This window comes from Malaclemys terrapin, chromosome 4 (assembly GCF_027887155.1).
Source record: "Malaclemys terrapin pileata isolate rMalTer1 chromosome 4, rMalTer1.hap1, whole genome shotgun sequence".
NCBI lineage: Eukaryota > Metazoa > Chordata > Testudines > Emydidae > Malaclemys > Malaclemys terrapin.
The window spans coordinates 61,631,493-61,648,706 of record NC_071508.1 but is presented as its reverse complement, the minus strand read 5'-3'; the positions used below and the strand labels follow the sequence as shown (position 1 = coordinate 61,648,706).

Genomic DNA, 17,214 nt, shown 5'->3' with positions numbered 1-17,214 from the left:
AAAACTAGCTGGCTTAGTGCACTGTTGGCAGTACATAATGCTCTCGGGTGCCTGGGCCTCTCTTCTTAGATGACTGGAGCTCACATATGCCATGTGCACTAGGAAGAGAAAAGATATGGCCAGTTGCTCTATAAATCTTCCTTGCTAACTGATTTACTTACTGGCAATACCTGAAAGAGATTAGGAATCCCCGAGAAAAGCAAAAAAAAGCAGTTAAGGGCTAAAAGGAGTGGTTTGCAACCTGGTTTTACTTTGAAACGCCTTTCTTCCCGTCCCTCCATAAAAATGGCTTCTTTTTAATAATCAAAAGATTCCATGGGAAATTTTTTTTTAAATCTTTCAACCCCTTGTCTTCCCCTTCCCTCCCTGCCAAAAATTGTAATTTTGTTTTCACTCTCCCTTTTTCCATCTTCTCACCTCCCCTTTTACCCCCTTCCCCACAATTTTGCCACTGAAAAAAAGGGTTAGGGAATTATAAGACAAAGGAAGGGTATGAACAAATACCAAAACAAAAAAAGTGATTTCTCTTTTTTAATTGATATTTTTAAATTAAAAATTCTGATTTTTTTCATGAAATTTATTTACCATTTTTAACAGCACTAGTAATGAGTATGTATAGCTAGGTTAAGTGATGACTATGTGGAGAGAACATGACAACAACCAACAGCTACTTAAAGTGTAAACATTAGGGCTATGTCTACACTACAAGCGCTACAGCAGCACAGCTATGGCACTGAAGCTATGCTGCTTTAGTGCCATGGGGTAAACGCTTCCTGCGGCAACAGAAGGAGTTTTTCCATTGGTATCACTAATCCACCTCTCCAAGCAGCAGTAGCTGGGTCGACGGAAGTATTCTGCAGTAACCTAGCCACATCTACATCAGGGATTAAGTCAGCTTAATTTTGATGCTTGGGGGCGTGAATTTTTCACACCTCCAAGTGCTACAGCTATGTCAACCTAACTTGTAAATTTAAGCCAGGCTTTAGGATGGAGAGGAATTATTTAGTGCAGTTCACAGGAGTATTAGGAGAAATGGGATGAAATTAAGGAAAGAAAAGTTTAAGATGAATATCCAAAAATTCTTCCTGACACCAAGATGTATTAAGTTCCAGGCCATGTCAAAACTAGAGTTCTTCAATTGTTCCCACCTTAAATATTGTATCTTGATTAAAGCTAACACTTGAGCTGTATTACTTGACCATCAATCCTGGTCTACAGAAGGCTTTTATTATTTGCCCCCATTGACCAGGAAGTTTAAAATTAGATTAGACCAGGCAAAAGATAATGTATGATAGGGAACAATCCCTCATTAGCAGGCAAATGGACTGGACAATTTACTTCTCTAACTTCTCTGGTTGTCTCAAGTAAGCAACTTTATCTGCTATTTTATATGGAGCATGAGCAAGGCAACTGCCTACCAGAAAGAATCAAGGGATGTATTAGAGAAAATGTTTTTGGAACAGAGACCAGGTGATATCTTATTGACCAGCGGTCGGTAACCTTTCAGAAGTGGTGTGCCGAGTCTTCATTTATTCACTTTGATTTAAGGTTTCACGTGCCAGTAATACATTTAACGTTTTTAGAAGTCTATAATATATAACTAAACTATCGTTGTATGTAAAGTAAATAAGGTTTTTTAAATGTTTAAGAAGCTTCATTTAAAATTAATTTAAAATGCAGAGCTCCCCTGACCGGTGGCCAGGACCTGGGCAGTGTGAGTGCCACTGAAAAATCAGCTCACATGCTGAAGGCAGCATGCGTGCCATAGGTTGCCTACCCCTGTTATAGACCCATTATGATCAGCTCTCCAGGCTCAGAGCCAGGTTTGTCAAGACAAAACCCCTGTTCAATGCCTTGTAAAGGAAAAGAGAATCACCATCAAAACTAAAGAATTTGGAAAAAAACATTTTTACTTACTTGTAACTGGGTAGCTTTCCCTTGGTTTCACGTACATACGAAAGGTAACACTTCCATAAATCAATGTGTAACACTTTCATGAGGCATCTCTGAAACAACTGTTAATATGTGGAGAAAATGTGATCAGGAATCCAAGAACAGAAATTAGGTTTTTATATTATTTCTTAGAGCACCTGAATTAAAACCTTCTCTGTTATTCTGAGCTGAAATTTATTGGAAAGAATAACCTAAATTACCAACTGATTTGGTAAGGTTATCTTCATGTTAGGTAGTCAGAACTGGAGAGGTATAAAATGCAGGACAATTGTTCTGGTGACCCCACTATTTACAGTGTGTTGACAGCAATAAAACCCACTTTCGTGATCATACTTCTAAGGTATCCTTGGATAAACTGGATAAAAAAAAGAATGACTCAGATAAAATATTCAATCCAAGCTGCAGTTCTTTCCAATCTACTACCCCAGCTTAATGAGACGATACCTGGTCTCCTTATAAATATATATTTCATATGTAAGGTCCTTAGAATTTTTTGTTTAAAAAACAAAATCTTAAAAAGTACATAAAGTATAGAATTTATTATTGGACTCACCTTTTCTACTTTGTCGTAATTTTTTGCTTTAATCTGTAGGGAAGCAGAAAAGAATAAATAAGTTGGAAAAATCCTATTTTTAAAGGTAAAAGTAAATTTTATATTTGCGGTGGTGAAATGGTTTAATTTGTCTTTGTTTAGAGTAATAATGAGTCCTACTCCACTGCTCTAGCCACTAGGCCACATTGCCTCCCAATATTTCAACACAACGTAACTGCATAATTATTATTCATTGTACAAGAAGCCTCTATTTTTTTTTTTTTTTTGGCTATTTCTGTTTTTAGGGCCAAGTCCTAGTTCTATTGCAGTCAAATAAGGTTTACTTCATTGACTTCCAAGAGGACCAGAATTTTGGCCTTAATGAGCATCCTTACTTATATTCAGTATTGGAAGTCAAATTTTCTAAGTTGGACACTTACTTTAAGGTGCTAAATTGTGGACTTAAGTGCACAAAACAGATACTAGTTACCTCTGTGCCCATCTAATCATCCAGATCAGGTTCTGGGTACCCCACCTTAACCACTCTAGTTTGAATATTGAGCTAAATGGGTCATTTCATTTATCAATCCACTATAACATTTGAATGATGTTCTGTAACATATTGCTGGCAAACATTAATACATTATGCTGAAAAGTGTATGTGTTAAAATAAATCTCTTGAAATGTTCAGACAAGAGTTGGCTGAATAACAAGTATTCTTGAGTAAACCAGTAAATTCAGCTCTCTCTCATTTGTGGAGTCATATTATTTATCACTTGCAAGTATGTTTGCAAATTCTACAAATTTCAGCAAGAGCAATTATTCATTCCAACTCCATACCAGAAGAGTGTTATTTTCCTCTTAAAAGTTTCAGTCATGAAATTAGAAAGCAGAAATATCCAGGGATTTATGTGACCAATCATTCACTAACTGAACCTGATTTCTGAGTAGTCATAGCTAAGGATACTTTTTAGTCATGGGTATTTTTAGTAAAATGGACAGGTCACGGGCAGTAAACAAAAATTCACAGTCTGTGACCCGTCCACAAATTTTACTATATACCCCTAACTAAAACCTGGGCCAGTGTTTCTCTGTGGGGGTGATCTAGGGGCGCCACGGGTGCTGGAGAAGATGGCCCAGGTCCCCCACTGGTGCTGGGGTGGAGAGGCAGATGGCGGTGCGTGGCCTGGGACCCCCGCTGGTGCTAGTGAGGGAAGGTTGATGGCAGCGTGCGGCCCAGGACCCCCGCTGGGGCTGGGGGCGGTTGGGGGGAGCTCAGCACGGTTCCCCACCCAGCTCCAATCAGCATGTCCCTGCAGCTCCTAGGGGGCTCCGCGTGCTGCTCCCACCACAAGTGCCAGCTCTGCAGCTCCCATTGGCTGGCAACTGTAGTCAATGGGAGCTGGGGGGTAGGGCCAGCGCCTGTGGGCGTGGACAGCGCGCAGAACCCCCTGGCTGCTCTGCCTAGAAGCTGCAGGGACATGCAGGTGGGAACTGGGAACCACCCCCCCCAAAATGTAAGTGCTGCCCCGCACCCCAACCCCCTGCCCTGAGCCCCCTCCCACACACCCAAACTCCTGCAGGCAGCCCCTGAGCCAGCTGCACCGTCTGCTGCAGATGTCTCGGAGGTCACAGAAAGTCATGGAAGCTTAGTCATAGTAAATAGTTTCCAAACAACCAAAAGGCTCAAACTTGTTTGGTTGGTTACATTATTCAGCAAATATTTACAAATAATAAATATATTAGAAAAATTAAGGATCAGTTTGTGAATGTTCAGAAACAGGAAAACGGCAAAATTTGCCAACTAGTTTTATGTGAAATAAGAAATTTACTCTATAGTTTAGAACAAAATCCTGCTTTCCTATCAGTTACGGAACCAGTCTTACACTACGAGGAAATGACTGTAAACTGCCAAAACTGTAAGCCCAAACCAGTAGAGTTCCACTTTCAACCCATAAATATTTATATTTTCACAGAGCACAGCAATAATAGTGATCTCTATGTGAGGCTGCCAATGACCAGCTGGGTTAACAGCCTTTGGTGTCACCTTGGACCATCTATTCCACTGGCCAGGAAACAAACGTTCCAGGTCAATATTTACGAACTAAACCACAACAGAGTAAACTGCAATTCCCAAAGGCCCCAATCAGGATCAGGGCCCTATTGTCCTAACATATAAAGACCATGTTCCCTGATCCAAAAAAAAGAGAGAGAGAAAAATAATTCTACCAAGAAGTCATAGAAACACCAGTTGCTTTTCACTAGTAACATGGAGACCATCTGTAACCTCTAGTGGGATTTTAAAAAGTTGATGTCTGTATTATAAATAACTGACAGCCCTGGAATAAATACATAGTTGAAGTCTCATAGACCTGCTTAGAGCTTCACTGAACTGCAGCATTACAGTCTGTGACAAACAGATCCTCTCAAGTTTATTATAGCCCTATATTTATGCTGTACACAATTAGTCCATAATTACTACAAATATAAAATCAAAAGACAAAGGTCTCATCTAATTTTTAGCCCATTCGTTCCCATATAGTTCTGTGGTTGGAAGTTCATAAGGCTAATGAACAAACTAAGTTATGTTTATAAGTCATCCCAATATCGTCATATATAAAAGTTCAGCTTCATGCTAAGATTCCTTCCTATTACAGAAGCCATCCCAAGAACTGCAGCCTCTGGTTAGCTTTAGAGTCTTATCAAACTAACTGGGATAATGTATGAATCTGTGATTTAGGTTTCTTTTAAATGGTTAAATATCTAGTTGTCATTTCTGCCTTCCAGCTTTACTTGCAGAAACACAATGAATGCATTTCTGAATGTTCAGTTTATGTCCTTAAGTATCTAGCTTGAATGGATACTTTGTCTTCTCAGGAGGCTGAGGGCCTCTAGTCCATATTTTTACCACTTCCAGAACTGATTATTATACTACCCTTCCTCCTGGCTTACCAGAAAATTTATACAAAAGGCAGCTGCTAGCTTTTTTCTGAATCATGGATGGTTTTCTAAGCCAATCAGCCAAGTTTGTGCCATTTCTCTGACATTCAAAGACAAAGCTCACAAATACCAGGAGGAACACAGAACTAGGAGAGGGATGAGAGAGCCCTTTCCCTTTAATTTATACAAACATCCCCACACGCAGAATGGAACACTAAAAACATTAACAAGCATCTTTGACTTATTTATGAATCTCGTAAAAAAGGGCAGCTGTACCATAAAATCCAAGGGACAGAATCACAATTCCACAAAGCTGACTGCTAATGAACAGTAACTGACAAATAGTATTATAATATCTTACATAAGGAAATGGAAGCCTGCCCTTAGCCGTGGACCTAAGTCTGATTAGACATGCAGATAAACTCTGTAATTAAACTGAGGGGAACACATACAGTAAATAATAAGTAATAGCATCATCTTTCTAGGGTTAAAGCTATGAAGGAACCTTCCCCATAAAAGAAAGGAGAAGGGACATTAGCCACTTCCAGAATTCATCCTGTGGGGCCCAATATATTTCCATGCATATTTAAACATTTACTAGAAACACATAGGACTGATCTATTGACAGCCAAGTAAACATTTTACTAAAGCTACCTCCAAAAGCTTGCCCATATCCCATAAACAAAACAAACTATTTTAACTGAGCGTTACCAACTCCAGCAAACTTCCTGTGAATCATGCGCACCTTGTCAAAGACACAAAAAACCAATCAGTTGTTTCAATATTAACAAACACATTGCAACAGTAATATTTCTTTACCAATTTTACCTTAAAGTGTGAACTGCTTTCTTAACTTTTAAAGGCTATAAACAAACATGAGATATTAAGGAGATCAATAAATCCTATATCTTACTCCTGATTTTGACACAGGTCAATGACATCACATCACCTTTGCAGTCTCAATATGGCACCTGCTCCCTGCTTAATACTGGATCCAACTTAAGGTCTTGATTGTTCAGGATTTCAGTGTGCAGAAACCCATCTATCGTAGGACTGCCTCTCCTTCCTTGACCTGATCCTACTAGCATCAGGGATGCTGGAACTGACTCTACTGAAACTGGGATTTGCAAGTGCAGGAGACCTGCCTTCCTCAGTTTCTGCCCCATAGCTCTGGATTGTCATTTCTACAAGATACCCGTTGATCATGGATCTCATGACCTTACATTTCACTCTTAATACTGCTCTCATAACACTTTATTTCATCCAATAACCGCCTGACAGTGAAACACACACCCAAGTAGAAGGCTCACAGTGTTACACAAATAAAGGACAGCAAATATAGTTTAACTGACAGCTTTAAGTAAATTTGTTGCCTCTCATGACACCGATGAGCATATGGTAGATAAAACAACGAGGAGTCTTCGTGACACCTTAGAGTAACAAATGTATTTGGGCATTGACTTTATTAGTCTCTAATGCCACAAGGATTCCTCGTTGTTTTTGCTGATACAGACTGACATGGCTACCGCTCTGAAACCTGCCACTATGTGGTAGATAGATAAAATTGATTTTAAGGTGCATTTTACAGGGCAGGTTGAGCTATGTTCAGGTCCACAGATTAGAAGACCTAGCCACCAGGTAAATATGGGCTAAATTTGCATAAATATGCTAAGCTATTAGCAGTCACTCCTTATAGAAGGGAGAAAGTCTGCAAATGTAAGTTCCATCTGTGCTAGAAAAAATATGCTTGCAGTAAAAAAAAAAAAAAAAAAAGGATCCTTAAACCAAAAGGAATGGAAATTATGTAGCTTTAACAGCTATAAGAGTAAAGTACTCTGCTCCTGAATTTCAGGGTTAGTCAGAGCCAGCAGAGTCAGATTCTCTTTGACGTTTTAAGGCCACTGCCTATCTAAGTTTATGAAATGTATATATCATTATATCCTCATTTAATTAACGCTGTCATGTAGCAGTGCATATTTTAGACCTTTTTCTCTCATTTGATTTGTAATATATTCTTCATGGCTCTTGTTTAGTTATAGCCATTAAACATTATGGAAGGAGTTCATACTTTAATGGAAAATTTGCAAAGATGCTATTTGAATTCTTTTATTTTGTAACTGGAGAGAAAAGTGCTGGAATATTTAAAAACAAACAAAAAAAGAAAGTTTGCACTGTAAATCCTATTGCTCTTGTTTTTTCAGTGCTTTCAAAATTTTTACCGTTTAGCTATAGAGCCACAGGATAAAAGCTCCTGGCCTTTTCTCATTCTCCATGAGGAGGTAGAAATCCATTAGGACACAGTGAGCAAGGTCTGTTTTAATGTAGATGTACTTTCCTTATTATTTTAAAACACTAGGAAGATAGATAGGTTTTAAAAGAGCTTGCAGAAGGCCTCAAATAAACATTCCTATTTATACACTCTGCTAGCTATCATTCATTTAGCTTCCACAGGCAGGGAAACGGGGATTTTGGATCAAGCATTGAAGGAATTATTTTGGGTTCTAAACTTTTAACAGCTGCATCAGCAGTTCCATTTACCCTTGCAGCCTCTTGCAATTCATCTGAATCACTCCCTCCTGCTGAATCTTCCTCTGAGGAGAACCCTAGCTTCCATTTATTCTCCCTAGACTTGGAAAAGTTCTATTCATATTTTTATTCGTATTTAGTGGCCAGTAGCACTTCAGGGACAGCCTTTACCCAGAAGGTAACTTTTCCTTTGTTTTCTCACTCATTTGCAGGGAATAATTTCTTTTACAAGTGGGACAAGGGGCGGAAGTTGGACTAAAATACTTCCTACTCCATGTTGGTATAGGGACCCTAACACAGATACTGTTTCGCAACATTCCTGTTCCTTTGATGGCTTCCCACATTCCCAAGCAACCTGATTCTCAGCCCCTTCATTCCTGAATATTTGGAAATAAATTCAGGAACAAAGAGAGTAATTTAAACTCTGAGAATTCAAAACATGAAAGAAATATTACAGAGGAAATCTAAGAAATTAAAGACTGTGGACCTGATTCTGCACTGCCTTGAACCCTATAGAGTCATTTATACCTGTGCAGTGAGTGTAAACATTAGAACAGGAGTATTTACAATCACTTTGCACAGGCATAAATGACTCCACAAAGTCCCCTACCATTCCACAAGAGTATGTTTTTACACACAGAATGCACAACATATACAGTACATCTCCCTTTCTATACCTCTATAGAGGATTGTGCATTATGATGCATCCAATAACTATGTAATAAAAAAGCAGCTGGCCTCAGAAGAAGGCATTCCCTGCTATAACAGGCAAATTAATATTTAACAAAAGAAAATTTAAAAGTAGAGTGACCCTGCTGCCACGGGACACCTATAACCTCTGTGATAAGAGGCATCAGCTTTGCATATTTCCAAGTATGGAGTAACTATTACTTCCACTTCTCACTGCTTCTTAATATAATTGAACATTACGATGTTTGCATAACTTCTCTTAAAAATGCTTATCGTGACACCTTACAATTATTTTAACAAAAGTCTCTCATGGGATGCAAACTTTCATGAAGGGTTTGATTCCACCCTATTTTTTTAATTGCAGATGAATGGGCATAACTGTCAATAGCTTTAAAATTCTCAATTGTTTGTAAGGTCTTGGAAGCCTGAAAAGGACATCTTTATGATTTGGGTCTAATCTTACAAAGTGTTGCGCATCTCTAGAAAGTGAAGAGTGCCCTCAACTCCCATTAAAGACAATTGGAGGCGAGAGCTCTCAGCATCTCCAAGGCGGTCTTACAGGCTCATGTCCCTTGTCCTCTTCCATTGGGCTAATAGCGATTTTTGACTCTTGTTTCTAATGCAGGAGAAGCTCATGGGCCTTGGTTCTATTTACTTCTACTTATTATTGTAGAATCTTCATTAAGATCAGCAGAAATAAGACACCATTCTTAGAGCTGAGCATACAAATTAACTTTTGCCCCTGTTCCCCACCCAACAGGGGGCACAAAGCGTTTTTTTTCTAAATCCCACAAGGGATCTAAAAATTGAAATGTATATTAAAATAAATAAATAACTCCTAACGTAGTCCACCCTTTGGTCACTGACTAATCAGAAATAAACACTAGTGCAGGACTAACCCAATTTTCTGTATGCCCAAAACAATATAGGGAGCAAGGGGAATTCAAGAAAGATGCTGGTCAGCTGGATTCTGCCACCTGTGGAGAGCTAGGGAAACACTGTTTTGCAGGTCATCTGTGACTTATATCGTCAACCAGAATAACCAGGCATAGTTGAAGGAACAATGGGGGCAGTCTGCATATGTACCTGCCATGACCAAGGCAAGAGCCCCAACCTGCAGCTCCCTGGACACATACATTCAGTGTTGAGGGGCAGGGGGGGGCTAGGGCCAATCTCAGCAACTCTGCTTTGCTAGCTTATTAATGCTACAGCAACAGGTTATGGGGCATTACGCCTATTGCTCGGTAACAGCCAAAAGCTGACCAATAAAACCCCAAGGCACAGTATTAGCCATCACATTATAAGCACTTTTAGTACCCAAAGTACTTGAACACCCCTTAAGAATATTTTTGAAAAGATAAAAGCAATACAAAGTTAGATTGTGCAAATGTGTTCTGTTATGCATGTGTTACTGCTGTAGGAAGGACCAAGGGAGCTCTCCACTGAGTTACAGCTGGTCACAGGAAGGCTGCCCCTCTGATTAACATTCAGAGTCCAGTGCAATGTGAATACATCAGCAGAGCTGACAATTTTAGAAGAAAGCTACTCCTTTGTATTTCAGACATATGCGGATTATATAGAAAAGTTACTAGGTATTGTATCTGTCAAAAAAACCTTTACTCTGTTTTTAGTAAGTATTTGAGATGCTGCAACTGAATTCTTTCCTTAGCAAAAAATACCTGCCCCCATTACACTGGTCATCAGTTTATTAACCATTAATAGTAGATTGCTGTAACTGATTATAAAAAGCATAACAGGCACCAACAGATACTGCCCCCTTCTGCCTCAATCAGCTTGCTTTGTGCCACTGGAAAGGTGGAGAGGGGGAATGGCTACATCATCAGTGCTGGAGCTTCCCTAATGTAGTGCAGTCACCACAGGTACTAGAGATGGCATAGCCTGTTCCACACCCACATCCCACTTACAGTTCTTGGCTTCAGGGCCATGTCAAGATTGGGGGACAGGACATAGCCAGAGCTCACCTCACTCTGGCTATGCCAAGCAGGCAGAGTTTCGAGCAGGACCTAGGCTGCTCTAATAGTTGTCAGGTTAGGGATGGCATAAAACTGGGGTGTCCAGACAGCAAGTGTGAAAAATCGGGATGGGGTGGGGGGTTATAGGAGCCTACATAAGAAAAAGAGCCCAAAATCAGGACTGTCCCTATAAAATCAGGACATCTGGTCACCCTACATAAAACCAACCTCAAGATCAGGGAGTCAAAACCAACTCTCTGATCGCTTCCCACAGGCTGTACTTAGAGGAGACTGGGTGCAGGAGAGAATCCAGGTCTAATTTACTGTGTGAAAAAATTAACATGTTCATGAAGTCTAAAAACATACAACAAAGGTAAGAGAAGTGTGTCACATTTCGGACCAGACAATACACATCTCAAACCATTTCTTTCAAATGCTTTCTACTTCTATAAATATTTTTAAGATAGAGGTAGCCCATTTTGCTTCAAGCAGCAATGGTTTACAAGTTTACATCATGAGAATACAACTGCTCCAATATTTATTTGTATTGCAAGATTTATTTATTTTTTAATCTGGGTGCTACTGAGAATGACAAACATGAGTAAAAGTGTGATAAAATCCATTCAGAAGAAAAAGTATTTTCAGAGTATACAAAAAAATTATGATTTTTCCTCAGTAGGAATATTAAATAAAAAAAATTAACTAGACTTTTAGTACCTGATTCTCACCTCATATCTACCTTACACCAGTGTAACTACACTGAATTTCATCAGAGTTACTTCTGATTTACAAAGCTGAGAGCTCAAAAGCAGGCCCTTTGGATGTATTAACTATTAGTGGGTTCTGGGTCTAGTTTTCTCTCCAGGCTAACATATGAAACCTTTTAAAAATAAAAAAATTAAGCTACTGACAACTATTTCTGAGACAGTTGCATCTAGCCACCATCTTGCTGAACAAGGATCAATGTGCAAGGACACCTAATATTTATTTATAATTCTCAGAGATAGATTTAGGAGGTGATGTGTAGGCAAACTCTCTGAGATCCACTTACACCCACAGCTACCACATAAAGGACTCTGAGTTGGTGTGTAATTTATATGCTGAAGAGCCTAAAGAATTAAAGTAAGGAGAATGGTCTACTTTCACTTCCACCTTCTTACATCCTGTTTCATGCTTTTCTTAATACCCGTTCTGCTTTCTTACTCCTCAGGACAAGTCAGATTATTTTGAATTCTCAGATTCTTCAGTGGACCAAAATACAAAGTGATGGGTAAGAAGGGGTCTGATTCTAATAGGAGACTAATCCCGGCTATGTTATCATGCGTGTGCATAATTTTTATCCTTGTCCTCCCTACCTCTGTTACCTTCAATTTTTGTGCCTTGTCTTAGTCCAAATCATAAGCTCTTCAGGACAGGGAATGTCACTTTGTATTTCTACAGTTCTCAGAACTACAGCACCCCAGTCTGACTGGTGCACCTGAGTGCCTCTGTAATAATAAATAATAGAAAGAGGAGTTCCTGGATCTTAGTTCTGTGATCAGACCATCCATTATAATAGAAGATTCATTTCAGCTCTGTATTTCATACATCCAATCATAAGTAATTCTTATTGTCCAGTTCAATTGTTACAAAATAAACGTATTATACTACAAGAACAAGAAGCTCATACTCATCATTTTACAACAGGGACAAATTTTGCCCTAAGGTGTGTTTGCACAACTCCTACTACAAAATCAATGGCAAAATTTAGCCCATCTATTATGATGCTGTAGTGCATGGATTTTAATTGGTTTGTAAAGGGGTTATTTTTAGTATGCACAGGATAAGTTCTTACACTATGTTACCTATAGAATTAAATCTCAAGATTTATCAACAGTCAACAATTCTGAACAGAAGCATGAAGGATTTTGGTTGTTTTTAAGACAGGTTTTCAGCGTTCCATCTTCACACAATAGGACAGTAAGGCTTGTCTACACTGGAAACTGAACAACAAAACTTTTGTCGTTCAGGGAGTGTGAAAAAAACACCCCCCCCCCCCAAATGACAAGAATTTTGCCAACGAAAAGCACTGGTCTGAATGGCGCTTTGTTTGCAGGGGCGCTCTCCTGCCGACAAAGCTACCGCTGCTTGTTGGGGATGGAAGTTTTTTCTCGGTGGAAGAGCTCTCTCCTGTCGACAAACATAGGCTACACTGCGCGCCTGTTAGGTGCATGGCTGTAGCAGCACAGCTGTGGCGCTAAAAGGTGCATTATGTACACAAAGCCTAAGAGTATAGTATCTGACCCCTCAGGAAAAAACTTCAACCCCTTCACCTCTTCCCTACTCAGGACTCTGCCTCCTTACTGCCTCTCCACTAGGAGACCTCTCCTATTTCTCTAGCCCCCTGTTCCTTCCATGATTGCTGTATAAGTTAGACTTTTTGCTTGGGAAATTTGGGGCTAATTCTCCCAACTCCACTTTCTCTAGCTCATCTCCCTGCATGTGGTTGTTCTGACATCCATGCCAAAAATTTTTGCCCCCTTTCCCCCCCCCCACCTCAGCCTTTGCCGCTGTTGGGTGTATCCTGCTCCATGAGGATTTATGGGATGAAATGGCAGAGTGGATATGGAAAAGGAGGGATGGCAGTAGTCCCAAACAGACCTTGTCTTCCAGTGGCCACAAACCATCTCATCACTCCAAAGAGTAACCGCAACTAACATAGGAGTGAAGGGAGAATCTTGGAAGATATAGGGACTAGCTGGTTTCCTAATGGCTAATTTAAATATACCTCTACCCCGATATAACTCTGTCCTCGGGAGCCAAAAAAATCTTACTGCGTTACAGGTGAAACCGCGTTATATCGAACTTGCTTTGATCTGCCAGAGTGCGCAATCCTCCACCCCCTGGAGCACTGCTTTACCGCATTATAGCCGAATTTGTGTTATATCGGGTCGCGTTATATCAGGGTAGAGGTGTATTGTATAGTACCACAGAAGCAATACCATCTTGAAGTCAAATTTGCTATCGACTAAGTTCACAGTGACAAATGTCTACCATGTCTGAAGAAATGTTGTTCCTGCACAATGAAGTTACTGCAAAACATACTGCATGTAAGATACCTTCCACCTTTTTTTTTTTTTTTAAATATACCACATACCAACACATTTCAGGATGTGATTTTATGTGGTACACACAAGAATATTTAAACTATGTATTTATTTGAATGAGCAGTAATTGCAGGTCTCACTTTTTCTTTATTCAAAAACAATTAGAGTTCCATGTTAAAACTCAACCTTCATGCAATTTATAGGTGAGAATTTAAATACACAAAAATCAGGTTTTAGCCCATGAAAGCTTATCCCAAATAAATTTGTTAGTCTCTAAGGTGCCACAAGTACTCCTGTTCTTTTTGCTGATATAGACTAACACGGCTACCACTCAAAAGATTTAAAATTACCATTCCCAAAAGAAAATAACCTGGCTACACTGAACTCATCCACACATTCAACACATTTTTCTGTCTCATCTACTTGTGCATTTTTCACTGAGAAAAAACTAAGCTCTTTGGGGCAGGCATTGTCTTTTTACTGCCTAGCTGTATATTGCCTAGCACAGGGGTAGGCAACCTGCGGCACGTGTGCCGAAAGCGGCACGCGAGCTGATTTTCAGTGGCACTCACACTGCCCGGGTCCTGCCCACGGGTTTGGGGGGCTCTGCATTTTAATTTAATTTTAAATGAAGCTTCTTAAACATTTTTAAAACCTTATTTAATTTACATACAATAGTTTAGTTATATATTATAGACTTATAGAAAGAGACCTTCTAAAAATGTTAAAATGTATTACTGGCACACGAAACCTTCAATTAAAGTGAGTAAATGAAGACTCGACACACCACTTCTGAAAGGTTGCCGACCCCTGGCCTAGCACAACGTTTCTCAAACTGGGGTCCGTGGACCTATGGAGATCTGCGAAGGTACTCCAGGGTGTCTGCCAGTCCCACTGATCAACTCCTCCCCCTCCCATCCAGTGCCTCCTGCAGGCTGGGGAACAGCTGTGGGGAAGGTGGCATGCTCAGGGGAGGAAAGAAGAGGGGCAGGGTTGGAGCAAGGGCGGGAAGAAGTGAGGCAGTGTGGGGCTTTGGGGGAAGGGGTGGAGTGGGGGAAGGGCCTGAGCAGGGGGTTGGGGGTTCATGAAAAACTTGAAATCAAAATGGGGGTTGTTGGGTTCCTAACGTTTGAGATCCGCTGACCTAGCACAATGGGGTCCCATTTCCTAACTGGGATGTCTAAGTCCTATTACAGTACAAATAATAATAGTAGTAATAGCATATGTACTAATATTTGGCTTTGTTGAATGTTATGTTTGTAAAAATGCTGGATTTGCTCTAGAGAATTGATGTTCTCATTTTACCCACAAACAGGTACAGCCATTTCCTATGCTGTACCTGTCTTGTGGGTAAAATGAGATAATCAGTTCTCTAGAGCCAATCCAGCATTTCTGAATTGCCAAGCTTCCCTACACTGACCAACGGTAAGCTTCATTAGGGTTACCATACTTTGAGTGTCCAAAAGGAGGACAGTCCACGAGGCCCCGCCCCCGCCCCAACTCCACCCCTTCCCCAAAGTCCCCGCCCCAACTCCGCCCCCTCCCCTGCTTCCCGCGAACATTTGATTCGCGGGAAGCCTGAAGCAGGTAAGGGAAGGGGTGGGGGCAGGAGGCGCGGCCCAGTCTGGCCCCCCCCGGCGTCTCCAGCCTGGGTCGGGTCGGGCCCTGGGGTGCCGGGCCCGACCCCCGGCCTGCCCAGCACTGCCGGTCCCCAGCCCGGCCCCCCGGCCGAGCACCCCCGGCCCGCCCAGCACCGCCGGCCCCCGGCTCGGCACCGCATGTCCTGATTTTCCCCGGACATGTCCGGCTTTTTGGGATTTCCCCCCGGACGGGGATTTGGAGCCCAAAAAGCCGGACATGTCCGGGAAAATCCGGACGTATGGTAACCCTAGCTTCATCCCTGACCTGGGGGACTATTTGTAAAGTAACAGGTTAGTTTGTTCTTTACGCACATTCAGTCTTTTTCCTGTCTGCTCAGACTGCCAACATGCCACTTAGTACTAATTCTGGTATCTCATTGGGTAAGCACCTGAGATGACCAAACTCATTTCACATGGGCCAGACAGCCACCAGCCATTAACAACTTTGTTGTTACCAACCTAGGGTCTGTTCAAATAAGTGATGTAGAGATGAAAGGCTCTACAGTGGCAACAGAACATAAATGTCTCACACGGTATCAAAAATATCTATATACAAGAGGGCTGATTTGATGGCTCTAATAACTATTTCTCGATTTTTGAATGCTTACCATCTCAACCAATTTGTTGCATTAACAAGAAGTTTTATAGATTCCAAATGTGTCAGATTTTTCAGGGACTAAATGATTTAAATGCAGGTTCCTTAATTTCTATGTAGTACCAGGAAAAAAACTACAGCCTTAGAAGCCAAAGGCATGCAGTGCTCCTTTACTAGGACTTGTGTAATATACTCATGGAAGACTGAAATGACAGATTCAAATTCTGCAACAGTTCTACATGCAAATCAAACCCTAAATCACTGCAAAATATTAGCTGTAGTTTTATTCCCCCGTTACCTAAATTTCACAATAAGACATACTGAAGGATAATTAGAGCTAAAACTTAAGAAATGATAGGTGGAAAAAAAAAAACAGATAAAGAAAAGAGTAAAGATAGACAGGAAGAAAAACCCCTTTTACATGGACCAAAGAAATACATTTTCCTTAAAATTACAATAAAAATTTTCTTTACAAGTCTCATCATGTTAGTGTACATTTTCCCTTCTTTATTTCCATTGTTTTGTTTTGAAGTGAAGTCTTGCTCAAAGTGACTCTAAAATGGCTTTGTTGGGTTTTAAAGTTCTTGTCCCTTTCTGATTCCAGATCAAATTAGTTCATCTTACATGTAAAAAGGAGTTTCTTCTGTTAGTGCTGGAAGTTCAATTTAGGATTATTTCTACTATTACATGTACTTAGTTCTAAAGCATCAATCACTGTAGCATCACATCAGCACCTGAAAGCCAAGCAGTGTTCTTTTTGCCTGTTACCAGAACAACACATAATCAGTCCCCTTGCTCAGTAGCTGTATTGGCTCTGCAGTGATAAGAAAACAATTTGTTTTTTTGTCATGCAAGACAGCAGCAGCTGGGACTCTGCATCTACATATAAAGCTGAGCTGTTGAGAGTAAGAAACTGCCATTATATAGTCACTCTTCTCATAATTATCCTTTACATTTTATAGTTTATTTTCCTGAAGGAAGTGTACGATGGAGATGTTTGAAAAGAATGGAAGACCTTGGTTTGCCACATTTAGAAGATTTTTCTCAATCTAATGGGAATAGTCACTTTGTACATGTTCACAATAAAGACTATTTATAAGAGAAATTAAATATGAACACATTTTCTTTGAACGTTCGCCAAAGAATTGAGAATGTCGTTTCAAATGAACTATAAAAGGATCATATTTCTGTATCGTCAATTTACCCAATTACTATTCACATAAATATAGCAATAAAGAATTTGAAGAGTATTTAGCAAAATTAGGAACTTTTTACTTCC

The 17,214-nt window shown here is 40.2% G+C and overlaps 1 protein-coding gene across 1 annotated transcript in view; it reads right to left on the bottom strand.

Annotated features, from left to right (window-relative positions):
• Positions 1-17,214, bottom strand: part of CSTF3 (cleavage stimulation factor subunit 3) — an 80,521-nt gene that overhangs the window by 15,861 nt on the left and 47,446 nt on the right. Inside the window, exons 4-5 of the mRNA XM_054028534.1 lie at positions 2,507-2,539; positions 1,918-2,015 (exon numbers count right to left, since the gene is read on the bottom strand). Of these exons, the coding sequence (XP_053884509.1) occupies positions 1,918-2,015; positions 2,507-2,539 (131 nt within the window). The remainder of the gene's footprint in view (positions 1-1,917; positions 2,016-2,506; positions 2,540-17,214) is intronic.